General features: G+C 44.4%; 1 protein-coding gene and 1 long non-coding RNA gene across 2 annotated transcripts; one reads left to right on the top strand and one right to left on the bottom strand.

Moving 5' to 3' along the window:
• LOC109719923 lies at positions 2,032-2,919 on the bottom strand. Its single transcript, XM_020246771.1, has 2 exons — positions 2,376-2,919; positions 2,032-2,284 (listed from the first exon to the last, which is right to left on the bottom strand). Exons 1-2 carry the CDS (start codon positions 2,895-2,897, stop codon positions 2,204-2,206), a joined length of 603 nt encoding a protein of 200 aa, XP_020102360.1. The 5' UTR covers positions 2,898-2,919; the 3' UTR covers positions 2,032-2,203.
• Positions 18,073-19,969, top strand: LOC109720754. Its single transcript, XR_002219054.1, has 4 exons — positions 18,073-18,287; positions 18,655-18,732; positions 18,928-18,964; positions 19,345-19,969. It is a non-coding gene; the product is annotated as an uncharacterized LOC109720754 (long non-coding RNA).

Below are 27,479 nucleotides of genomic sequence, written 5' to 3' on the forward strand. Positions count from 1 at the left end.
TAAATGCTATGTTAGACTACCATTGGATGATTATGATGATGCATGGTTACTATTGATGCATATACATATGTTTGGTAGGTTGTACATGATAATTGTGAATGTAGGAATCATATTATACTTGATGTTGTTACCTACCATAAGATGCTAGATGAATGCATGACATAGAGGCTATATGAATGCATGAGATGGAATATGCATGTTGACATATTGTGGATTATGTTAGATGAATATGCATAATGACATGTTGTAGCATATGCTAGATTCATATAGATGTGAACTTGGATCGATAACTCTAGGTTGATTAGAGAGTTCGACATTGAAAAATAAGAAAGTGAAAACTATGATACTCGATGTGGGCTAGTAGATTGTCAAGTAGATCGAGTGGCATTTGGACTAGTGTAGTAAAAATATTATGACATGTTTTGGAACTCGTGTAGTAGAGACACTTGTGACATGAGTATTGGGATTAGTGGATTTTTCGTGTTGTTGTTATCCCTAGTAGACAGGGTATCCTCGAGTTGAGAGGATTGGATCATACTCACATAGTCTGTTTAACCTTGGCGTAGTCGCTCCACCCAAGTAGTGAGCTCCGGAGTAGTAGTCGCGTTGGGGCAGATGTAATTGTCCCGCAGACGGTCTCGGGGGTGTGTAGCGCAAAGTCTCCTCACCGCGAAATTTGAGATGTAAGTCGAGCTTAACCTTTTGGTTAGCCAGTGAGATTGGGTGACATTCTTGTAAGCTATGGATGAATCACAGCATAGTGGATTGGCATCCCAGTTGGTATCCCAGTTGAGTAGATTTGAGGCTGAGGTGCATGTGAGACGTCCTTCACCTTGAGCCTAGCTTTACGCGGTACTCCGCGATTGATTGACTCAAGATTGAGTCGGGTGGATAGCTTAATAAAGGTAAATGAAACTTTATGAGAAGAATTGTAAATGACATGAATTTAAGATAGAGGAAACCTTAGATGTCAATTGGATGAGCTATGAATAGCAGGATTGAAAGTAGAATCGGTCGATCTACTTAGCTTATTGCATGTTGAGTTGCATTGTTGCATGGTTTGCATTGTTGCATGTTGAGAGGCATAACATATATTTTAATACTTGCATATATATCTGTTGGATATCTGTTGGAGTAACATGTTGCAGTGCCTCCTTCGGACCTGGTGGGTCGAGCTCTTCCCTTGGGTGGCCGTACCCACTGAAAACTATGGACAATAGTTCTCACCCCACGTGGTTTTGGGGTTTCAGGTTCGCATGCGAGCGGCGTGACAGCGCGAGGAAAGGGCGTAGCTCCGTATATAGCGCCCTACCACTGAGACCAGAGATAGCGGTACCCCGAGTCAACCTAGCTAGGGGTGTAGAAAAGAGTAAAAGCAATATTGTAATAATTTGGATTGTATTTGGAAGAAAGGAAAACGAGAATGTAATATGTAAAAAGCATGTGATGTGAATGCTTGTAATATCTTAGTTGTTTTATATTTTTGATACTTCCTTATGCAATCTTAGCTTGAAATCCGTTCCTGGTTGGAACCTCGCGAATTGTATTGATTGCGACGCCTAGGACGTATAGGGAAAATTCTATCCGTTCGACGGTCTGTTAGCGGGCCCGAATCCGACCAAATAGGCGGGTCTCGGGGCGTGACATGCAATTTGAAGCAAAAACTGCTGCAGTTTGAGGAAAAAAACTACTGCAGTTTGAGGCAAAAACTGCTGATGCAGTTTGAAGCACAAGAAGTAAAAATATAACATTTTGATCAACTCATTCCATGATGAGAAAGATACAGATGGAAAATTGGTTAGCAGCAAAACTGTAGTTTTTACAAGAAGTATAACAAGTTGCAAAAAGCACAAGAATCTAAAAAAACTGCTGCAGTTTGAGGCAAAAAACTGCTGCAGTTTGAGGCAAAAACTACTACTGCAGTTTGAGGCAAAAAACTGCTGTAGTTTGAGGCAAAAACTGCTGCTGTAGTTTGAAGCACAAGAAGCAAAAATATAGTATTTTGATCAACTCATTTCATGATGAGAAAGATACCGATGGAAACTCTACTAACCAAAATATAATAGTTTGAACAAAGCAACACTCCCTAAAACATGTAGGAGCTATTGTCTAGAGTATATTTTAAAAGATACAAACACTCATAACAAAATACATAAGTAAAGAAACACAAGAGTTGAGTTAATCGACTAATAGCATTTTAATTCTACAATCCCTCATAATTAGTTTCTCTTTCTTCATCACTTTCACTAATTCCTTTTTTACTAATCTTTTCAGCTAATGGTACCTGCAATAAGAAGCAAATAATATATAAGAAACCAAAAAAAAAGAAGATACAACTAAATTACTTATGCACATTTTAAAATAAAATCAATTACCTCCGTACAAGTTTGAACATTATGACCATTCTTTTTACAATTTGCGCATATTCTGAGTTTCTTTCCATACTTTTCTACAGGGGACTTAAATCGCTCAGGCTTTCTCCTTCCTTTGCATTGTGAATGTGGAGGGTCCTTCACTATCAACCCAATTTTACTTGATTGCTTAAAGTCACTCACAAAGTGAGATGATCTCATTGACAAGGCTTGTTCATCTCCAATATCATCAGCAATATTATCTCCTTGTTTCTCTTTCAAGGCTTTATTTAGTGAGATGATCTCCTCAACAAGTCTATCAATTTTTTCACATGCCATTTGATATGACTCAAAGTTCTTTGAAGCTTCAAATGGTATTTTCTGTACTTTAAGACTGAGTGCGTTGAATCTTAAAGATTTCGAATTTAAGGAATCACCAGCTTCTATGTTTCTTAATTTCATGCTAAGGGATCCTCCTTTTGCCACTTTGGTCCATCGTTTCATAACATAGTCAGGAGGAATTTTACGCATATTAAGATGAATCATAACTTTTAATGTATGAGAGAATAAAAGATCACTAAATTCAAAATACTTACAACTACATTCAACTCTTTATTTACTTGGATTAATACTAACTGTGTAATATTGTACTCTTTGATAAGGTAAAGTAGAATCAGGCATTATGCTTACCTTGTATGACAAATTTTCTTTCAATTCTGTTAACTCATATCCTGTACTAGCTCTTAGCTGATTTTTAAATTCAGAATATACTCGCCTTGTGTACACCTCCTGTTACGACATATTTAGTATCTCATGCTATATAAGGATACTATGTCACGCCCCACAACCGCCAATTTGGTCGGTTGGGGCGCGTCGAATAGACACCGAACGGACAGAGTCCCCCCTGTCCGCCCAAGGCTAACAACGACAATCAAGTACAATAAGTTGCCCAGGAAGCTTAAACAATGTACAAGATTCATGCAAGTAGCTATACAAGCATTCAAGAGAGCAAAGAGAGAGAGTTCTAACTATTACATTTGTCATCCAACCATTACATAATTGATTACATTTCTATCTCCCAAAATGTATATATATAAGGGTTTACAAGTTCATATCCAAAATACATAAGTAACTCTCCAACTATACATCTAGATACATCCATGTACACGAGGGTACTCTAATGCAAAGTGGAAAGCTGCTAGCTACTAGGGCGTTATGCCCTTACCGCAGTCCTCGCCCGGTGTACTTGAACTCGGGCCTGCAACAAACTGGGGTGAGAACTACGAATAGTTACCAGTGGGTTCGGCCGCCGACTCCACCGATCTTTCCACTAAGTCTAAACAGGCATGAGTAGATAGATAGATAGATAGAGAAGCAACATCTGCATAGTATGAATTCTATGATCATACTACTATGCCTCAATCAATATGAATGTATGAATGAACTATAAGTAATGATGTCAACTATCATGCTACTATTTTCAATAAGTTATGTCATTCATGTATTCACCCAATCACTTGGCTAACCCGAAGGTTTGCCCATGACTCACAATGCAATCCCATAGGTAAGGAGACCCTTCCGCTCGAAAACCCAAGACCGTCTGCTAGACAGGTACGTTAGTCCATCACGTGATGACTCCGGAGCTCACTACTTGGGTAAAGCGACCACGCCAAGCGAAAACAGACTATGCGAGTATGATCTAATCCTCGCCAACTGAGGATACCCTATCGACTAGGGCTAGTCAATAACACGGGAACTCGACTATCGCTAATGTTCTTGTTTAAATGTTCCAACTACACTAAGTCCGCATGCAACATATCACAACTCGGAAAATTCATCTATCCCTAATGTTCAAGTTCAAGTGTTTCGTCTACACTATACTCATCATGTCACTCGTCTATGTCATCATTTAGTTTACATGCCACTCATTATGTCACTACATAAACACTAAGTTCATCACTTGTTTCGGCAATATAGGATCCCAATGTCATAACCCAAATCCTTACATATCCACTACATCATGTGTCCATCTCACACAACAATATCAACTAGAGAATCATATAAGGAATGGAAATGCAATCATAATCGTCCTATAATGCATAAACAACAAGAGAGATGCATGGTCAACAATGTAACTAAGACATAGAAAGAAGTTCAACTGCTACGGGATGAAACCCCCCACCTCTAGGTGATGCCACGATGCTTGAAATCCGATTTTGTAACTTTTGGACGTCGCCTCGGCCCTCCAGGCGAAAACGAAGCCAAAACGGTACTTTTCCTTGATATCTTCGTGTAGACTCGACGGATCGCTGAACCGACTTTACTAGCGCGTTAGAATACCTAGCAAGTAGGTTTATATGGGTTTAATTTAGATCAAACCCAAACATTTGCAAAAATCCCATTTTTGAACCCTAATACTCAACTATTGTAAAAATCACCATTTCATCCTATGATTCAAGCAATAATCATCTATTTAGCATCCTAGGGTTTCATTAAAACCATTCTTAGAGTATAAGATTCAAACCCTAGAGATCTACCATTAAAGCTCCATGAAGCTTACCTCAACAAGCTCCTCCAATGTTGAGGAAGAAGATGAAGAAGATGAAGATCCACTTCCTAACTTCCTTTTCCTCCAATCTCCCCTCCAAATCTACCTTGTGGGAGAGCTTCTAGAGAGAGGAAGGAAAAAAAAGAGAGAGAGAAGAGGGTTCACTGCTGGAATGAGAGAGGAGGGGTGTGGGGTCTTTTATAAGCTACTACAATTGCAACAAAACCCTCCACTTTATTTTAATTGCAGCAGACCAACCTGCTGTTTCGCAGCACTGCGTACCGGTACGCGGGTGGGCGTCACCGGTACGCCCCTGTTCATCTGTCCAAACCCGAGAGTCGATTGTTCTCGGGTGGCTGTGGGGTACCGGTGGCTATGGGGTACCGGTACTCTTTGAATTAGTCACCGGTTAACAATGCACCAGAATGCAATTTTGCATTGTTTCGACTCTAATTCGCGCCGAGCAATGCTAAAACCTTTCTAACTCACTTAGAGTTCAACTTTAAAAAACACTATTGGAATGTCACATGGACCATGTCCAAGCATCCTTCTCGCCACGCTTTGGTCATTTTAACCAAAAGTAGTTTAATACGACGAGGATCCACTTTCTTACATACTATATATTACGACATATTTAGAATAGCATTATATGATATGAGATACCTAGTTATATTGTTACTATATTAGACATTGTTACTATATTAGACTCATCTCTTGTACTATATAACATCATCAATAGAATCCATGAGGGTATGTTTTTTGCCCTTCTTTCATGGTATCAGAGCAGGAACCCTAATTTAGAAATATCGATCCATAGCCACTATCCACCACAAGTCTCACCTTCTTCCATAGGTACCTTTTTCTTTTGGTATTCTATCTCCCCTTATCCTTGGATTTTTATCTCCCCGGTATTGCTCAGTACCGGCACTACAGTACTGGTGCTACAGTATCGATGCTACAGTACAATCGCTACAGTACCAGCGCTACAGTGGTTCTGCTACAGTGATTGCTATAGTATGATCGCTACAGTGATTTCCAGCCTTTCGGAGTTTCTTCTTACATCGTTGGTCCTATTTGTTGGTGTCGCCTGGTTGATCTCAAGTACTACCGGTTCATCTCGGGTTCAACTCTGACTCATTTTCATCTCTCCTCTGGATCTGTGATTACTTGGTCTATTTTTCAAATTTGTCTCTCTCGTGGTGGATCTCTTTTTTTTTTTTCTTCTTGGTGGTAACGTGTCCTCCTCTTCAAACCTGCCAGTAATTAGTATCAAAACTCTCATACCACTTGAACTCACGGATTCCACATATCTGGTGTGGAAACAAATTTTTCTTAATGTTTTGGAGAGTTTTGATGTTACATCGCATGTGGACGGAACTGGTACTATACCGCCTCAAACTATTGAAACTGATGATAAGAAAACAAGTGCAAACCCCGAATATAAAAAATGGAAAAAGGAAGACACCACTATACTCTTATGGATTAATGCCACCCTTTCTCTTAGCATATTACAGATGGTTGTTTCTAGTTCTCCTAAAACTGCATATGATACTTGAAAAACTATTGAAGCATATTTTCTTGATAAAACTGCTTCCACGACTTTCTTTCTAAAGTCTGAATTGCGAAGCATAAAGAAAGGTTTAATGAACATAAGCGATTACATGCAAAAGATTAAATCGATTGGTGATGCTCTACAAGCGACATAAGCCCACTTTCGAACAACTTAATACACATCAACATAAGCCCACTTTCGAACAACTTCATCCACTTCTAATGCAAGAGGAAACTGAAGTTCAACGTCGTTCTAGTTTGACGACATCACCAGCTACTCCTATTATAGATGGTGAAGCTCTTTATGCAAATCGTGGATGCGGAAGCTGTGGAGGTAGATATCGCGGTGGTCCCCATTCCAAAATCTGGCACACAATGTCAGATCTGCGGCAAGTTTAATCATTCGACTCTTCAGTGTAGACAACGCTTCAATTATTCCTTTGTTGCAGATGATCTTCCTCAAACCTTTGTTGCTATGAACCTTCATGAACCTGGTGAGAAAGTGTGGTATCCTAACACCGGAGCATCTAATCACATGACCGCAACTTCTGGTATTCTCTCAACCTCTAAACTTTATAAAGGGCATGAAAAAATTCTTGTTGGTAATGAAAATTTACTTGATATTACTCAGATAGGTGAAACTCAATTGCATTCCTCCTCTAAATCCTTTGCTCTTAAAAATGTTCTTGTTGTTCCCTCTATTAAGAAAAATTTGCTTTCCGTACGCCAGTCTGTCATGATAATAATTTTCTTTTTGAGTTTGACTCTTATGGTTTTTCTGTGAAGGACAAGGAAACCGGGATGGAGCTTCTTCGATGCCCTAGTTTGGGAACATCTCTCTATCCACTCTCTTCTAAAGTTGCAAGTGTCGGAAATAAGCAACAGCTAGCACTAGTTGCATCTAGGGTTAATAGTGATATTTGGCATAGACGGTTAGGTCACCCTAGTTTTTCTATTCTTTCTACATTCCTTAAAAATAATAATATTATCTCATATTCTATTTTAAAATTATCTGTTTGCAATGCTTGTAATATGGAAAAACATGTCAAACTTTCGTTTAATGATTCAGAATCTCAGTCCACTTTTTCCTTTCATATTGTTCATTCGGATGTATGACAATCACCTGTTCCCTCACTCTCTGACTACAAGTATTATGTTATTTTTATTGATGATTACTCTTGATTCTCTTGGCTTTATCTTTTAAAATCTGAACACAAAGTTTTTGACAAATTTTTGGAGTTTAAAAGAATGGTTGAAAACATATTCCACAGCTCGATAAAAATTTTCCAGTCCGACCATGGCACTTAATTTGTAAATGAGAAGTTTTCTACTCTTTGTTTACAAAATGGCATTATTCACAGATTTTCTTGTCCTTATACTCCTCAACAAAATGGTCTTGCTGAGAGGAAGTATAGTGTAAGGACTTAGATTTTTACAGTGCAACTAAACTCTCTGTTGACGATGTTTATGTGTGTAATTTAATTACATAAGCACTCGTCAAGTTTCAGGAGAAAATGAGCTAAAACGGAGAAGTTACACGATTATTAGTTTTCACTTAAGTGAATAGTAACTTCGGTTTTCTGGTGAAGCCATGGAGTAGAGTTGGCTTTCGGCGCGTATCGGACTCCGTTCATAGCGGTCCAATAGCTCGTTTCGATTGGATCAGCTATTCTGGAACCAATGGCACTGATGGATTTCAGATTCGATGCATGGTTTTTGAAAAAAAGGAGTTTTATCAAAAAGAGGGTTTTCGTTCTTCGCTATTCTTGCGTTATGACACCCCTCGTGATCTGTGTATGTGACCTAGAGTAAGGTGAGGGATGTTACATGTACCTACTAGTGGTAGGAGATTCAAATTTGAATTTGAATTAAAGGATTTAGCGGGATTACACATTGATATATTTGTGTGGTTTTTGAAATTGGAGAGCGAACCGGACATTTTTCGGATGGAATCGGGGTCAATCGACGAAACAAAATGCTTAGATTCTGCACCCGAGTCCGAACCAATGGTCTATCGGGATCGAAATCCGACGGAGCCGGATCTCCGTAATTGCAAATTAAATCGCTGAGAGGTCATATTGGCAAACGTTAAGCAATCGCGAAAGATTTAATATTATATGTACCACAGCATGAATCGTGAGATTTGATTGATCTGAGGTTGCGTACAGGCGTAATACACCATCTGTGAGCGCTAGGGCAGTAAATCATTTGGAGGAATTGTTGCAAATTAACCCTTGGTAATATAGGTACCTAGGGTTCATGCAATGAAACCCTAGACTAGCAACCTTGCTACTCAGTAGCCCTAGCCGACCTCAACATCACTGCCCTGCTCATTGGTGCCGCAGGCCCCGCCGGCCGACGACAACCCCCCGCGAAGAAGAGCAGCCTGCGACCTTACTCTCACCTTCTATCCATTCTTTGCCTCCATCAAACTCTAGCGAAAACCTCCAGTGAAACACCCACGACGCCTTGGGACCACCTCTCCTCGCCGTGCTCGACCTCGCGCGCTGTCGCTCGCCGCTGTCATCCGGACACGTCCGCGGCCGCTGCTGCTAGTTGCGCTAAACCTATAATTCTGGCCGAACGGTACGGGATCTCCTTCATCCAAAGTCCTTCGCCCGCGGATCGGACACGCCACCTCATAGACCCCGCGCCTCCCTGCCCGCGCGCCTGCCCCGAGCACCGCCGCCCGCTCGCCCTGCGCCAGCCGCGGGTCACTCCCAGACCGAGCAGGACTCGCATCCGCGAGCCGCCGCCACTTCAGATCGACAGCGCCGTCATCCTCACCTTCCGCGGCCTCCTGCGCACGCCCATCCCATCCCACCACCGCGCCCACCGCGCCGAACCCTCGGCGCCCAGACCCGTGCGGCGTGCTGAGTCTCCTCCCGCTTCCAAGTCCGCCGCGCCCATTCATCACGCCTTTCGGCCCCCTCGAACTCCGGCAGAAGGGTCATTCGTCCGTCCCTGATCCTCCGGCCGACGTCGCGCCGCCGCAACCCATCGAAACCGATAGGCAATCAGGAATGGATCTTCTCCAACTGCCGCCACCGGCCGCCACCCGCCGCTGGCCAGCACCTTGCCCCGACACCCCTCCGACGTCCCACCCTTCCCCGCGGCCGGAGTCGCTGTACTTTGTGTGGACCGCCTCGCGGCCGCCGCGGCCAACCCAGCTCCCGCACCGGTATGTCTACTGTTTAATTCCAGCACTGTAGTTATGTTACCGGTCACCCTTTCCGGCAATCCGAGACTTCCGATAAGTGAAAGGAGCACGATCATCTTACTTCGTGCAGGCACCGTCCTCATCCCCGTGGTCACGTTCCTCCGGTTGACGTGTTAGAATGTGATTAAGCCGCGTGTGCCGCTCGCTAGCTTAAACTCGTGTCTCGTGTGAGCTCTTCCCACACGTGGCGGAAATGCTCCGAAAGGTGAGCACGTCCTTTCGCACCTGAACCTGTCTGTAGATTCATCGATCTTTGGCCTGAATAACCCTGGCTTTGCGTAGACGGATTGGACCATAAAAAGCCCAAAAACACATGAAATAATGTTGATTCATGGAATCAGGAGGTTTATCAATTTGATATCCCGTGTCTGCTGTTGCAGCATTATGGTGAGCTATAGTAACCTCTGGACCGATTGCCAAGCCCCGGACCCTTGCAAGATCAAAAATGCATTTCGAGCGTTTTTCGGGACATCGCCGAATAGAAGCGTTTTCGATTCGGAATTCTTCCGACGGTACTTGGGGATCATTTGTTTCGTCGCTGAGCCTTGTTGGCTGGTCACCCGCGTCGTTTCGTGGGTTTGGAAACGACGGGTGAGCGACGGTGAAGTTCCGGTGCGGTTTTCGGGACTTCCGGTTTGTTCGGTAATCGGTTTTGGGAAACCGATTCTCGTGAAATTGTTTGTGGGATTGTTGTGGGTTATGCCTTTAGGGTTTCTTAGTTGTGGGTTAGACACTAACCCAGTGGACCCTCCTTAGGTCCGGTTGACGTTCTTTTGCAGTCAGGAGATAGACGCGACAGTTGTACAGGTGGGTACTTCGATCCGACGTCGGTACAGTGGTGCACGCTCGGTGATGGTTTCTTACCTTTGCTCTTTCATTATTATCTAGCATATATACATCTTGATATATAGTGTTGAGCCTAGCACCATGTTGTTTCGGTTACTCTCTACTCGAACGTCATACGCCTCTGTAGCATTCCACACTAAGTCCAGTGTTAGGCAACTCTTGCCTATGCACACCGGCCGCACGAGCGCAACCGCCTACCTCACCTTGAGGTACTACTAGGCCCACGTGCTCAGACTTGGCCACTAATTGACCGTTCTCTCAAAAGTGATACTACTTTCACTGTTCGATCTACCGGAATGACATCCGAAATTTTCGGACCACTCGGGTGTTCCCATAAGCATCACGACTCAACTCTCGCAATTTACAACTCATATTGCTCTGAGAGTCGCTTCGCCACTTCTATCTCTACCGCGAGTCTCACTTCTCGCCGTAGATTACTTCTAGCACTTCGCTAGTGCCATCTGGCTCTATACCTGTACTGGCAGGTACTACGCCCTCACATAATACAAAATCTCATTTCTAGAGCAATCAAATCTATCTCTAGAAATCCACCATGAGAGAGAGCTTAGAAGCTTACCTCTCCAAGAAGCTCCAACCAAGGAGAAGATGAAGAAGATGAGGAAGACCTCCTTCTTCTTCTCTTTCTTTCCTTTCCTTTCTTCTTCCTCCTCTTGTCTGCTAGAGAGAGAAAGAGAGATATGGGAGGGTGTGTGGGTGAGAAATAAGAGAAAAGAGCTCTCATACCCCTCACATAGGCCCACATGTTGCATAAGTGCAAACAAGCCCCTCAACTTTTATTCTTTTACACTGCCCTGACTGGGCCATTTTCGGGTTCGGGGACCGGTCTCCCCGACGAGGGACCGGTCTCCGAGAGCTTCTCCCCGCAGTCAGCAGAGCTCACGCCCGATGCATCCGGTCTCTCTTTGGGGGACCGGTCTCTCAGGGACCGATCTTTCCAGCAGGGACCGGTCTCCGAGAGCTGTCCACCAAGGACTTAGCCGATTTTTCCTCCCTTTCGCTGTCTGCGCGTGCGGGGACCGGTCTTTCCCACCAGGGACCGGTCCCCGAGAGCACAAAAGCTGCAGTCTTGCAGATTTTGATTTCCAAAGCTCTCGAAGATCCCCAGTAATGTACTTTGGCATTATTTGACGCCTTCGGCCTTTCCGAAGCGTACCAACCTCGTACTCTGGTCATTTTGACTAAAGTTCGATACTTGGTTATCGAAGTCTCGATATATTACATACCCACTTGACAACTAGCCAATCCTGGACGAAGTCCAATTCTCGGCTCTCGAGAATTTACTTCGTTACAACCATGCTACACCGGTACACCCCTGGTGTTAAATCGGTAATACATGTTCCAGAATTTCGATTTTGCATCGCTTCGACTCCGATTCGTGCCGAGCAACGCCAAAACCCTTCTAACTCTTTTAGAACTCAATTCCAACCCTTCTAACATTGTTGGAATGTCAATTGGACTTTTTCCAACTATTTCTCTCGACGCACTTTGGTCAATTTGACCCAAAAGTGATCTAACACGACGAGAATTCCGTTAATTTCTCAAAGATCATGAGAGACGCCAAAACTCGCGAAGCTTCCAATCTCCGCTCGCCTCAAATTGCCCAGGGACACCACTTGACCCATCCCGCGCCGATCTAAATGAAGATCGCCTACGCGGTGCTATCGCTTCCTAAAACGCGACAACTCTATTAATCCTCGACCTTCTAGGTCGAACACAAGACACTTAATACTGACTCAAATCGGGCGAAAGTCACGCAAGGGCGTCTATTCTAATCACTTGGCTTCATGTTGTGTGCACCCAACATGAACACCCTCTGTTGAGAATAAACCTCACCCTGAGTCTACCTCTAACATCCGTTTTAGAGGTTTATGACACAACCCAATCAATTAACCTTTCGCCAAAAGAAACAAGTCCTCGTCTCTCACGAGCCTTAATCTCCTATGGTTTACTATCCTAGGGTCTCCTAGGTCCAACTAAACCATTTTCTATTATTCTTTCTATGTTTCCGTTATGCTCTGATACCATCTTATCTGTCANTTTTAAACTGAAAGGGACCCCAAGGCGTGACAAGTATATAGAGATATCAGATCATGATTACAACTAAATTCTAGAACAGGGAGGTAAATAAAAGAACTAATCCACTAATACAAATCATAAAGTAGTACAATAAGAAATCCCAAATACAAGTACTAGAGGTACAAAAATGGTGGTCTCTACTCAAAAGTACAAAACTCTCACTCTCTACATCAAGTACAAAAATAGAGAGATGAACCACCTAGTAGAAAATACTCCTCGCTAATTAGCTAGTAGCGATCCCTTTACCGCGATCTCGAGCCTCTCCCGGGGTGGATGGCTCTGGAATAAAACAACAAACAGGGGGCGTGAGAACTATTAATCAATAATTTCCAGTGGGCGACCTCAGCGAAATACACCACTAGGCTAAAAGGCAAAAGTAGTATGTTCAACTTTTAAATAAAAAGAACAACATGTATATAAAACATGAAATAAACTTACTAACTATTATGCCTCTACTTTAGCATGAATTTCCACAAATATAAATGCTATTCTAACATGAATATGCATAAGTATAACCAACATGATATCCACAAGTGCAACCGGTAAAATGTCATTGTTTACTAATTGGCCTAATATCCACTTTGCATTTTAGTTCAATAATGTTCCGATCATATAGGACCTACCCGTGGGTAGTCCGGCTTGCGCGGTGCCTAATGACCCCGTGGTAGTCAACATTCCTACCCTAGAAATGAGCCTCCCCCACGGCAGCCCATTTCGGCGCCCAATCCCGCACAGGCGAGCTTATGTCGCGATGGCTATCTCCGGAGTGCCGGCTTGTGGGGAGCGACCCTCACAAGCATGTGCGAATGAGTACAATGGCAAGTAAGCGTAATTATCCGTCTTAAGTCCAATGTCATCATGTCTAAAACATGGTATAAAACCTAGTGACCCAAAGGCCTATCACTATGTCAAACATGAGTTTTATGTCCAAGAGTATATTATTCTAGTCATTTTCATTTCATGAAACATGATTCCAACTCACATAAAAGAATGCTATTCACATGCATGAATACTATACGCAAATCTCTCTACTGCATAGAGGTAATTTTTCATCGTATATAACACATGTTTTTTTTAAGCATTCTAAAATTCACATATACTCTATCTAGCATGAATATGCATGAATTTCTATTTTTACAACAAGTGAAATAGCATAGGGGGAGTTCACTCATTTCAGTGAGGTCAAACCCACCAAGAACTCCTTGCAACCTTTTCATTTGCGTAAGAGAAGGTGTCCACTAGCCCCCTAGCTCTCTAAAGGTAATACTAAGAGAGTTAAACGCAACGAACGAACATTCCTAAGATCAAACATTAACCAACGTAAGAAAAGGGCAAAACTCATCTTGTATGGTGAAAGTCTCTCTCAATCTCCAAATGAGAGCTATAACCCTTCTATTCCAACCTAAAGGAAGGTTCTAAACCAATCAATTGAGCTTCAAAAATTACAAATCAAAAATTCCCAAACAAATCCTAGTTTTCTTATTTCTAGGGTTTCTACACAAAAATCTCCAAAAACATGAATCAAAAGGGAGAGACATGTTACTAACCTCTTTAGAAGCTTCAATCTAAACTTGGAATGAGCTAAGGTTGAAAATCTCTCATCCAATAAGCTCCAATCCAAGCTCCAAGACTTCTCTCATGGTGGAAATATCACCAAGAAGCAAAAAGAAGCAAAAGGAGGTGATTAAACCACCAAAATTAAAGGAAAAATGGAAAGAAAATCAAATAGGAGAAAAGAAGAGCTTCCCTACCTTGTTCTCCTGTGTTTCCAAGCTTAGGAAACTAGCAAGGGGCGTGGGGTGCTTTATAGAGTAGCGACAATTGCAAAAACACCCCTCAACAATAAGCAGTCTGCGAACTGCACTGCATACTGTTTAACACTGTGATACCCCAATAATCCCACATCGGATGGGAATGGGATTATCATTGGGTTTAGAAGAGACTTAGACACTAGTAATAATAACTGGGCTTAAGCATTTTGGGCCTGTGGTTGGGCCCAACGAGTTATTGTTACTAGTGGGCTGGGTCGTTACATTTGGTATCAGAGCCGGTTCACCAGCTGGACATATGTGGCGAGTTTCGGCTGAGCCAGGGTCTGGATGACGGGCTAGCGAGACGAGTCTCACATCGCCTGGTGATCTTGGGCTGTGTGTGTGATTGGACTGACGAGGACGTTAGGGCCTTAACGAGGGGAGTCTGTGACACCCCAATAATCCCACATCGTATGGGAATGGGATTATCATTGGATTTATAAGAGACTTAGACACTAGTAATAATAACTGGGCTTAAGCATTTTGGGCCTGTAGTTGGGCCCAACGAGTTATTGTTACTAGTGGGCTGGGTCGTTACAAACACAGGCAAGTGTCACCGGTGCCAGGCAGCAGTCTGCGCAACACCTGAGCCTCGGGTTTGCGAGAAATGCACTGGGTACCGGTTAACAGCCTGATGCAGTACCGGTACGGGCCCGATGCAGTACCGGTACTCTGCTCTGCAGAATCCAACCCGAGAGCAGCCTAAAATCTTCACTTTAGAGATTTTGGTGCTAAGTTTTAAACCTTGATTCTCGGGATGCGAGCCATAGGTCGGAACACTGTCTACGACCCTCCAGAAAACCTGAAAAAACTCAGAACACAGATCAAACACTCAAACCTTGCAATTTGCAAAGGTCCAGTGTGTTACATGTATATATGTATGTTTTGGTGAAGGGGTTCGAAAAGGGTTCGAATTGTCGTGAATTGGCGACCATTTCTGATGAAACAAAATCGTAGGTTTGATGGTCTGGCAGTGCCGGAAGTGCCGGCGTGATCCGTTCGTAAATCCGGCGAATTGATCGTTCGGAATAGCGCGTTTATCAAGGATGGGAGACGATTTTGCGAAAAGGGTATTTCTGTAAAATACCCAATATTTTATGTACCGTTTCGCGAGGGATCGCTTGTCGAGGGGTGTTGGCGCGTTTTACGCGAATGCTGAAGGACTCGGATTATTTGGTCAAGGTTTTTAGGGGTTTTTCGCAATTGTTCGATTACTTTTAAGATGGCATCTAGGTTTTCTTCATGAGAAACCCTAACCCTAGCCCTCGTCTCCTCAACCCCGAGCCCTAGCCGGACCCTTCCTCCCTCTGTGAGGCGCCGGAAAGAACCCTCGGCCACCGGTGACCTTTCCCTGGTCGGCCAAGCTCGCTACCACCATCACCTCTCCCTCTCCCTCAACCTCTTTCTCTCCATCTCTTCCCTCTCTGGACCCGAGACCACTAGGGGAGCTGTGCCTCGGAGGATCCCTTTTCCCCCATCTCATGGACCTTCGGCGACCACCTACGGTTATCCTTGTGTCGCCGAAAGCTGCTGCAGCCGCCACTCTGCAGTTTGGTGCGATTTCTGGCGGCGGCGGCTAAGGCTTCTTGAAGTGCCACCGCCGCCCTTAGCCGTCGCTGCCGCCTCCCTCCGGCCTCAGGGGACCCGCCGCCGTCGTCCCCAAACCTTCCCGACCGCCGTCGTCGCTGGGAAGAGCCGCCGAACCTGAGCCTTAGTTTCGGGTTGGCCGCACCTTCTTCCAGCACCGTCACCGCTGCTCCCCATCGCCGGCCAAGGTGAGCATGGTGTTCCTCACCTCGTCCGCATCCGACCCTGGCCCGCGGGCGCGTCGCAGTCCCGCCGGCAGCAAGCCAGAGCAAGGTTGCTCTGGCCAAGCCCGAAATAGGGCTATTTTGGGATTCTTTGCTAATTAAAGCAACCTAGGGCTTCCCGATCTTTAAGAAAGGGAGCACAATGATCGAGACTCATCGCTGCTCAGCGTGCTCACCTTGGGTTTTGTCAGGAAGGCTTCGTTTCACTGTTTCGGCGATGTCGCTCCTTTGGGCATTATATTCTAGCAATATTAGTGGGCCCGGTGCGCTCTACGGCTATTTTTGTTGCCTCAGACAGGGAGCATGGGCTTTGCTGCAATGAGACCCATATGTTGGTGCCCACGATTGGTCTCAAATCGCGCGATAGCGGTTATGTTGCCTATTTTATCGTTTAAATTCATGTTTTATGCTATTTATGTATTGTTTGAGGGCTTTCATGCAATTATGACAGCATGGGCTGCTCGGGCAGTTTGAGACCACTGCGTGTGACCCTCTAGACTGATTGTCCAAGCCCCCGATGCTCTCGCGATATTCGAATCGCGTTTCAGAGCATTTTTCTGACGAAATTGTCGACGGAACGTGTTTACGATGAGGGACTCACTTTGTGGAGTTGTGGATGCCCTAGTTTTGTTGCTGAGCCTTATTGGCTGGTTTTTCCTTGCTATCTCAAAGTTTTGGAGACAACGGATGAGCGACGGAGGGTTCTAGTGCCGAAAACGGCATTTTCGGGAACTCGGGAGGTCATTATAGGTGCGTTTATGTTTTTATGCACCCTGGACTTGTGTTTGCTGTCCGACTACCTAAATTGGTGTGTTTCCAAACAGCAGGTGACTTGGGTTGCTTATGGGTACCTTCCGGGATATTCATTGGAGTTCGAAATCGTTCCGGTGGACTTTCTGAAAATTTTGATGATTTCGGGATCGTGAGTTTAGAGTTTTCGAGTCGACTCGATGGACCTTGACTTGGTGGGTCTTTCATAGGTCCAGTCGATGTTCTTGCGAGCCTCGGGAGTTAGGCTCTTCTCTAGTTCAAGTGGGTGCTTCAATCCGGAGTCGGTATAGTGGACTAGCTCAGTGATATCTCTCTTTTCCCTTTTCCTTGCATGTTATGGATATGCATGATTCCACTCGACTTCTAGTTATTGTTCTCTACTTTCCTCCCTACATATGATAGGAGTAGAGTGGTGTGGTGCATCTTGCATGATCTTATAGCGCGACCCGATTGATCAGTGTTGATCGATTCGATGATCCGAGCGATCTCTTGGACTTGTGTTAGTTGTTGCTATTCTCGGCTTGTTGCCGTCCTGTGGATTTAGCATTTCGCATCGATCGTCACAGCTCATTTAGCACTTCACGTACACCAGCAGTTTGGCCACCGTGGGGTTGTTCTTTTTCGAAAAAGTGGTCGTCTTCTCGACCCGTGAGCCTCTTGCCAGGTGCTTGCAGAGGTTGTGTGCCGGTGGATGAGCATACTGTGACATAGCTTGCGATCTTCGGATCTATAGGGCACAGTGATTAAGTTTTCAGTTTACTTACAGTTGATGCATATGTTCATTATTTGCAGTAGCAGTATTTGTTCATACCCGTTATACCTGTTCTCTATTATTTGCTACTGTACTTGTTATACTTGCTGGTGCGTACACCTCCCCTTCGTCGGCTTGCGGTACCCACTGGAAGGGGAGACACGTTTACATGTTCTCACCCCCACTATTTTTCAGATGATCTCGGTGGTGGGAGTCGGGACGGTGTGTAAGGCGCGGTAACTAGTGAGCTATAGAGGTTCCGACTAGTCTCCACTCNAACATTAATCAACCTTTATTATTTGATACTTTCAGGATGAACAAAATTGTAGGTTTTCTGGGCTGAGTGATTCGGATCTATTCATCACCTTTTTGATCAAATGCTACACTTACGCATCAACGGCAATTGATGCTCCTGCATCAATTAGGTGTTCCATGTATTTGGTCTTGATTGTTAAGGTATTAGAGGCAATGATGATTAAATGGTTCTTCCTTGAACAATGCTGATTTTGGAGGCTACCTTACTTATTAAGGTTACGTAAATCCAAATCTCTCTCATTTTCTTGAAATTCTTACATACACACCATAAGAGTTTTATGGGAAGGCAGTTTGGATGGCCTAAGGCAACCATTGTAGCCATTTACTCTAAAAAAAGTTTTGGAGGAGGGAGAAGAGGATTTGTGGTTAAATATCGTTGTGATTAAACAAAAGCATATCTGAGCCTCTTTCATTTGCTCTATATAGTTATTTACTGTCTACTTTTCATTTGTTTGATAAAAATAATTGCCTTCAGAGATTTTCTATATAAATATATGAATTGAAAGTTTAAGACGCTCGAAAGGTTTAGTTTATTTCTTTATTATGTTGTAATTTGCATTTATCAATTTAATTATCGTTCAGATGGACATTGCTTTAAGACCACCCGCGAGGCTTGGAGTTGATGCATGCTATTGTCCTTAGCTGAAATATGAGCAACAGGTCAGTTGTGCTCTCTTAATTCATATTTTAAATTTTTTAAAATGCCCATCTTTTCAATGATTAAAATATAATTTCGTCATTGCTATATTATTTTCAATTAATTGGGCTTTAATAGTTGGTGGGCCCAAAAGTCCACTACGTTTATAGTGCCTCTATTGTTAGCTTATCCACTTATTACTGTGTCTACTTTTGCAGGTATATGATCTACCCATCTGATTATGGATACCAACAAGTAAAGTGCTTCCTCTTATCTCAACTAAAATTAGCATCTTCTTTGTTTTTTTCTATTTTGGATATTTGGTATTTAGTGACTAAGTCCAAAATTTATTCCTGTCACAATCAATTCAAGGTATTAATGCACATTTTGAAACCACCACTTGGTTGGTTAACTTTAATCACAAAAGTTACATATATTTGTATGTGCTCTTTCGAAGCTTTCATAGAGCTACTGGTTTAGTGCATAACACCTGTTCATCAAGTCCTCATTGTGCACATCAACTTCAATTCATAACATTTGTTTATTGTGTTATTCTTCGCTTATTCTTGGTTTTTTCTCTTTTATTTTAAACTTTTCGCCTCACTCTAATTGTGTGAATTTTTTTTTTTCTTCAGGTTTTGCTACTTTACCATTTCATGTCTATTTTTCTGTCTCAGAAATGATTCGACACCACCTTCTACTAAACTAGGCCTAATGATCCTCATGAAGGCAAAGTTGCTCTCTGCGAGTGGCCAAGCTAATTCAGTTAAATCCTAGGATGTTATTGATATGGTGCTCCCAAAGCTCACAAAAATAGCAGAAACATTATTTTGATTTTTTAGCCACTATGCAATCATAGCTTTCGAAAGGCTCAAGTGCATAGGCTTCATCTTATTATGAAATAAGAGGTTTTATGATTTCATTCTCGAGGTTATCAAATGTGTCGAAGATTAAACCGGAAGCTCTTGAACAAATCTTAGCTAATTTATTTTCCGTTCTTAGTGAGACGTCGCGAGGATCTGTTGTTCTGATAAATGAAGGAAGATGTTTGAGGCAGATGCTTTTCTTTCCAGGGATCCAGTCTATGCAAGTGTCCAGGTAACCACTATCAAATTCTCAGCCAATTGCGGGAGATGAGATCAGTGCAGATATGGAATTATCATGTGCATTAAAGCTTTGATTCAACAGCTATAGTAATTAAGCACTCCAATTAAACAACAACTATAGTAATTAAGCACTCCAATTGTTCAATCATCATTTATCGGCTAATAAGTATCCAATAGCTATCTATTTGCTCCTTTGGTTATCTTGGCTAATTGAATTCTCAAAGTGAATAATCAAACCGAACCAACTATTGAGAAAATTGAATAGATTAACCGAGTTCAGCTGGTTCAATATGATAATTCGGTCTAAACATAACAATTCTTCCCCTTAAAAGAAAAGGGGGTAAAAACCGTGTTGAGTACAAATATATTTGTGTTGGGCTTTGCTAACTATAGCTAATCGTCTCATCACCGATGCCTAGCATAGTCGCCGACAGGTCGGAGGTTTGATCCTCTCATACGGATCTATTAAAAGGCAATAAAGATGCATCTAGCTATAGGAGACTTTTTATACATTTTCACTAAAAGCTAGGTATGATGATATAATAATACCAATGGTAAGTTCGGATGCTAGGAGTTAATTATTTGTGGTTTGATAGATATTGCCTAAGGAACACTAACCATTGTATACAAACTATTTAAATTTTGCGTTTATAAGGGCACAGTGGAAATCATGATATTTATTTGTATTGTTTTATTCAATTTAAACTTTTAATTTTTGTCATGGTCGATGTAGTTCTAATTGATAAATTGAATACCTGTATTTATGTAATTCTAAAAGAACTTGCCTTTGTTTTCAATAAACTTGGAACTGATTCGGAAAAACTATGCCATCTCTTCAGTAACCAAGGAAATTTTAGTTTGGCCTATCAAAAATATATAGTAAACACGTATTACTTTATGATAGAAAATAACTGTAAAATTTTTTTATTTAATAGAGCCAAATATATTGTTATTTACTTTATAAATAAAAATATTTTATTATTTATTAATTATTTATAAAGTAAGAAAAAAAATTGTTGCGTAGCACGGATTACTAACTATATAAATACATGAATTGGGAACCCACAAGGGCTCCCTGGGTTTGGGGGGCCCTGTGGGGCCCACTTCTTTTTTTGAATCCACAAGGGCTCTGTCACGCCCCGGGGTCCCTTTTAGGTTAAAACACAGCGAAATTTTTTTTTTTTTTTTTTTTTGGAAACCTGACCCCAGGGTATGCCAGATCCGCCACAAATACAGGGAATCCACTGCTCACGCGGACAGAGTCTCCCCTGTATTTGCACGGCGTCGCACAAGTACAAGAGTATAGCCAGGAAACAACCACAACCAAATGAATATAAAGATACCTATACATTCATACATTCACCATTCACATCACAGTTTTACATTCAATGTTTAAATAGAAATCCACGAAAAATTCTTTTGAAAACTGTTTCCTACACGGAAACCTTTATTCTTTAAAAACGCTACCACGAGGGGTAGAAAACCTTTTATTTTACAAAATCCAGAAATCCACATTTTCAAATGTAAACAAACACTGAACCACATGAACCAACTAAACTATACATCAACCGAAGTAAGAAGGGTAAGAAACTAAACCGAAATAACCTGGGTCGGAAGCTCTATCGACCGCTACACGCGTACCTCACGCCTCGTCTCAACCCTCACCGCCCGCGATACCTGAAAAATGGTGGGGGAGGTGAGAACATGTAAACATGTCTCCCCTCCCAGTGGGTACCGCAAGCCGATGAAGGCGAGGAGTGCTCACCAGATCAGGAAGAGCTATACAACAACACGGGTCAGTGGAAATATAGTAGCAACAACAATAAACGAAAGAGATATGTAAGGAGCTGACAAGCATAGATGCAGGTAAATAAAACAGTAGCTACAATAAACAGATAAGGATGTACTGGAAATAAACACTACAGCTACTGTATGCATGCGTCAACTGACGATAAGCTCAAAAGTACCCAATCTCGCTGCCCTACTGGTCCGAAGACCTCAAGCCCATGCCACACTGCTCAACCTGCACCTGACTCTCGCAATGAAGCCCCTGGGTCAGAAGCATAGTACCTGACCCTCGCAATGAAGCCCCTGGGTCAGAAGCATATACCCTCGCAATAAAGCCCCTGGGCTCACGGGTTGGCAATCCAATCACTTTTCCGGAAAAGAACACCCTCTTGCGGTGGATCAGACCGCTGGTGTTCGTGAAATGCGTACCTGCAGTGGCGATCAATGTAGTATGCTCAAAGATCATCCATCGGCAACTAGCCGACAATCCAGCCCCTCAGGGCACGCCGACCGTATAGGCCATCAGCAACTAATCGGCTACGTAAGTCAAGATAGAACTGTAGCAACTTGACCGAATAGGTCATAGATATCAAAATAGGGAACCGCCCAACCAAATCACAGATATAGTGAACAGATAAGTCAACTCTACTCCTAAGTATGATATCAACAAGGAAATAACTGAGTAGAGGAATGCAGAACAGACCAATTAGGTCAACAGAAACGGAATGCACAACAGACCAACTAGGTCAACAGATACGGATGCGGATAGAACCACTCTACTCCTATTCAGGATACTAAGCATGCAAACAACGAGTAGAGTATAATCAAACAACGTGGGTGTAATGTAATCAATAGAGGTGCAAAGCTTAACATATAACATATGCATGGATAATAAACAAAGGAGCAAGGGTAAGAAACCATTACCGAGCGTGCACCACTGTACCGACGTCGGATCGAAGTACCCACCTGTACAACTGTCGCGCCTGTCTCCTGACTGCAAAAGAACGTCAACAGGACCTAAGGAGGGTCCACTGGGTTAGTGTCTAACCCATAGCTAAGAAACCCTAAAAGCATAAACCCACAAATAAACCCACGAGAATCGGTTTCCCAAACCGATCGTCGTAATACGCCGGAAGTCCCGAAAACCACACCGGGACGCCGTCGGGACCCACTAAGTGTCCCGAAACTCACCGACTCTTGTCACGAGTCACCTACTGCCCTAAAACACTCCAATTTGGATGTTTTGGCAGCAAACACAAGATAACACCACTACACAATTATCGCCGGATAATTGTACGAACACGGGTTCCCGGAAGTGTCAAATTCGACACCGGAACCCACCGTCGCTCACCCGTCATCACCGAACCCACAAAGTGATGATGGTGACCAGCCAACAAGGCTTAGCGACCACTCACAGAGCAACCAAACGACGTCGGAAGAAATCCGAACCGAAACCGCGTTCTTTCGGCGAATTTCGCCGAAAAACGCATCGAAATCGACTCTTCGATTTCTGCAAAAGCTAACGGATCATGGACAATCAGTCCAGAGGACACGACACATGTCTACACACTGTCCACAGTAGCCCCAAGGCTCACAATTGCACAAAAGCCCCTGAATTTACATAAAATCCCAATATTTTATGTAAATCGGGCGATAACATAGCCCGTACACGCAAACCGAGGACTTCTAAGTTCTGCTGAGACACATACTGATAGGTCTCGACGTACCGGAGGCCGTGCTCATGGTCTGGAGCGCAACAGGTCACTGTGGGAAGCGCGGGAGCAACCCGAAGGTTCAGCGAACAGCGCGCAGTCGGGGAAGATTGCTCCAAACAGGGCTAACCGGACACTGTTGATCCAAAGTGAGGTGAGCACTGTGATCAGAACTGACCCACGATCACCGTGCTCACCTCCGGAGGCATCAGGACAGCCTCGGATCGCCGGATAAGCGTGCGCAAACCCAAAACAGCAGCCAAACAGGCTCGACAGGGTCGACACTGCCGAAACAGCGGAACGGAGTCTCCCCGGCAGAATCTAAGGTGAGCACGATGATCAGCAATTTTCTACGATCATCGTGCTCCCTTTCGCAGAGATCGGGGAGGCTCAGGAAGCTCAGAACAGTAAACCATCCCAAACTAAGCCCTATTTCGGGCTTGGCCGGAGCAAGGTTGCTCCGGCCGGCCTCCGGCGGCACGGCGGCGCGCGTGGGGGCCAGGGATGGGTGCGGGGGAGGTGAGGAACACGATGCTCACCTCCGTTGGCAGCGAGGTGCGGCGGCGGCGTCGGCGGAGCAAGGCATGCCCGCACGAGCCAGGGCACGGGTCCGAGGGGTGTTGCGGCCACGGCGACGGCCGGGGTAGGTCGGGGACGACGGCGGCAGGTCCACAGAGGCCGGAGGAGGAGGAGGAAGGCGGCGGGCGACAGCGGCGGCGGCCCGCGGCTCGGGCGTTGCCGCTCGAGCTAGGCTCGGTCTGCAGGCCTAGGCGGCGGCGCCCAAGGTTCAGGGCGGCGGCGGCGATCCGAAGGGCGGCGGCGACCGGCCGGGAAAGTCGGTGGGACACAGGAGAAGGCCGCGGGTGTGGACCAAGGCGGCTGCGGCGCTGGGGTGGAGTTACCAAGTCTGGTCGGTCCGAGCAGACCTGGGATGGCTGCAGGGTGGTCGCGGCGGCTGCGGCGGCCCGCAGGAGCGCCGGCGACCCGCCGGGGTGGTCGCCGAGGGTCCGGGGATGGCGGCCGGAACGGGTGCAGGCGGTGACTGCGCGCGGGGAGGCCGCGAGTCATCCTCGACCTAAGCTCGGCCTAGGCAACAGCCGGGTGCAGCAGCGGCCGCGGCGGCGCTTGGCGACGGCGGCGGTCGGCGGGGATGCTCGCCGGAGCACGGGGCGACACCGGCGGAGGGTCTGGAGGTGGCGGCAGTCTCGGGCTTCCTCACAACCCGAGATAAGAGAGAGGGAGAGAGAGATAGAGATGGAGAGGGAGAGAAAGTGGAGGGGGAAGCCGGGGAGGTCCCTCCGGCGACCGCAGCGGCTTGCCGGCGGCCAAGACGCGCGCATGGGGTGGGCAGGGAGGAGGTGAAGCGGTTAGGAGGCTAGGGTTTTCTCGGAATGGTGTAGGGTTAGGGTTTCACATGAAAACCCTAACTCTTTTAGCCTTATACTAGAGACAAATTGCAAGTAAGTCCTCCAAAACTCAAAATTTCATAACGAGTCCTCCACAGCGCATGTAAAAACGCGAGAATACCCCTCCATGTACGATCCCACGCAAAACGGCACATAAAATATCGCATCTTTTGCGAAATTACAATTTTGCCAACACCGACCTCTCTTCGATCAACGTGCGATCTCCGCAGATCCGTCCATCGGATTTGCGAACGGATCACACCAGTGCGATCAGCACCTCGAAGATAGCAAAGCTACGATTTTTGGTTCACCTCGATCGACCACAGATTCGCGACGAAATCCATCCTCTTTCCAAAAGGCCACAATGACGCACAATTACATAAGAAACATGTATTTTCAGATTTTCTCGAAATCCGTGCGTCAAAACCAAAATCCGTCAGCGCCATTAGTTCCAGAATAGCTGCATCCTTCGAAACGAGCTATTGGACCGCTATTAACGGAGTCCGATACGCACGAGAAGCCAACTCTACTCCGTGGCTTCTCCGGAAAATCGGAGTTACTATTCACTTAAGTGAAAACTAAAAATCGCGTAACTTCTCCGTTTTAGCTCATTTTCTCCTGAAACTTGACGAGTGCTTATGTAATTAAATTACACACATAAACATCGTCAACAGAAAGTTTAGTTGCACTGTAAAAAAACTCAGTCCTTACATTATCCCCCCCTTAAAAGAAGTTTCGTCCCCGAAACTTGACCACATACCCACCGAAATCGAATTCGGATATTACTTCCACCACTGTGGTATCACCTTTGAGTATCGGTCAATTTCATTTTCATGAATTTGGACAGATCAATCTTCGAATAAGGGAGAAAAAAAAATAGGACTGCGGTTCCACCTAGACAAATCGAGGGAAAACGTACCAACCCAAAATCTATGGACCAAAGCTCACCGGTATTAACATCATCCTATAACCTGCGGACAAAGACAGTCCTGCGACTAGGATTATTCGATCCCAATTTGCCAATTCTGAGATAATTAATCAACATTCATAAATTTAGGTCCATTCTACCTTGGTCCGCACACCAGTAACTGACTCGACTACGTCGAAGGTTCACGTAGAAGAGACTCGAGTCAGCACCACTCTAATCTAGAGTCTATTTACGTAGAGTTGAAACGAAAAACTCCGACTATCCAACAACGTCAACCTGCTCACCAAGAGCGAATACGAAGCGTTGTTCTAAAACCTGAGTCAAAACTCTCACCTTGGAGACCACAGTCTTCTACCAGTAACTACACAAACTGCCAAAACCTCCATCAATGGATAGTCACTTACGACAATCTATAGTCCTAGGTCCAAGACCTCACTTTTCACTTGACCAAAAGGTCCAACTGACGATACCAATTGGGCTAGACAATTTTGTCTCCTCAAACTTAATCCGGTACCAACAGACCACCAAATTCTCTTGCAAGTCCATCACTTGATGCACAGGTCGCCAATCGCAACTGCGATACTAACCATCGGTGATGCTCAACACTGGTCTCCACAAGACCCTGTCGCTGTCGTCCTACCATGGACCCTAGCGATCGATGTTCCGAGCAACACCTAGATACCTGTCTCACTGAGACCCAGGCGCACCTGTCACCAAATAACCGGACAAGCAAGCTATCCCAAGGTTTGCACGATAAGCTAAGTCGCAAATCTTTTACGCTATCACATATGATTCTGAACCTCACGACGACAGACCAAGACTACTATCCAAACAAACCTTTTAATTGTGGAAGGCACAACTAAAGAGCTACGAACACCCAAACTCGAACTAGAGTCAAAAACCCCTTTATCAGTGACGATAAGTCCACTGTGCAAAACCTGCCAAGGAAGAACCTAAGGCTCGCTACGTGGTCAAAGATGACTATTACTCGAGCTTTTCCCACAAAACAGTCTAGAGAACACATCGACCCAATCCAGAAGTCCCCAAGCAGGAAAAAAAAAATGGTATTTCGTCCCTCTTTCGATAGTATATTGTCTGCAGCCAATATACTTATCAAAAGAAAAACGAAATATCCGAAGATCCACTACCAACAACGAGTTGGAAGTACAACGCGATAAAGTATCAAGCCACTTGATACCTCTCTACTGAACCAGAAGCTCACAACCATTACTATCGAAACATCGACTTTACAAGTCGACATTCGAAATCAGAAAGACCCTGAACCGACTCACAGGGAGTCCCACAGCTTTCAACATCTGAAAGCTACTTACGACACTAAGTCGCCAACTACACAAACTGAGGCTTCAGGAAACGATTTTCCTAACAGATTTCCGCACCATAACCGAGCTATAATCAAAGCTCCGAGAATTCCGACAATAACCTGGAGTCCCTCGAATCAAGACGAAACCTATCACCAACCACAAATTAACCCACAACACACCAATTTAGGTGTTAGAACAATCGCATACGATGTATGTATCAACGAAAACTTGACACCAGAACTGTGTCAATCTGACTCTGGTAGAAAGAATGAACGAGGTAAAAGTCAAAAGATTCGAACCGCTGATTCCAATCAGCAATCAAGGAGGAAAAGTAGGCATCACAACCCTACTCAAAGATCTGCGGAAGCAATACTAACAATTCAGTTGCCGAAACGACTGCTATCCAAACCCTGGGCTACGCCCTAGTAGCCCCGCTGAAGTCACGATCGTAACTGATTACAGTGCCGTCTCCGTAGAGACACTCGCAACAGCTCTCGTGTCCTAAGTA

The sequence above is a fragment of the Ananas comosus genome, linkage group 14 (genome assembly GCF_001540865.1).
Source record: "Ananas comosus cultivar F153 linkage group 14, ASM154086v1, whole genome shotgun sequence".
In the NCBI taxonomy this organism is placed as follows: Eukaryota; Viridiplantae; Streptophyta; class Magnoliopsida; order Poales; family Bromeliaceae; genus Ananas; species Ananas comosus.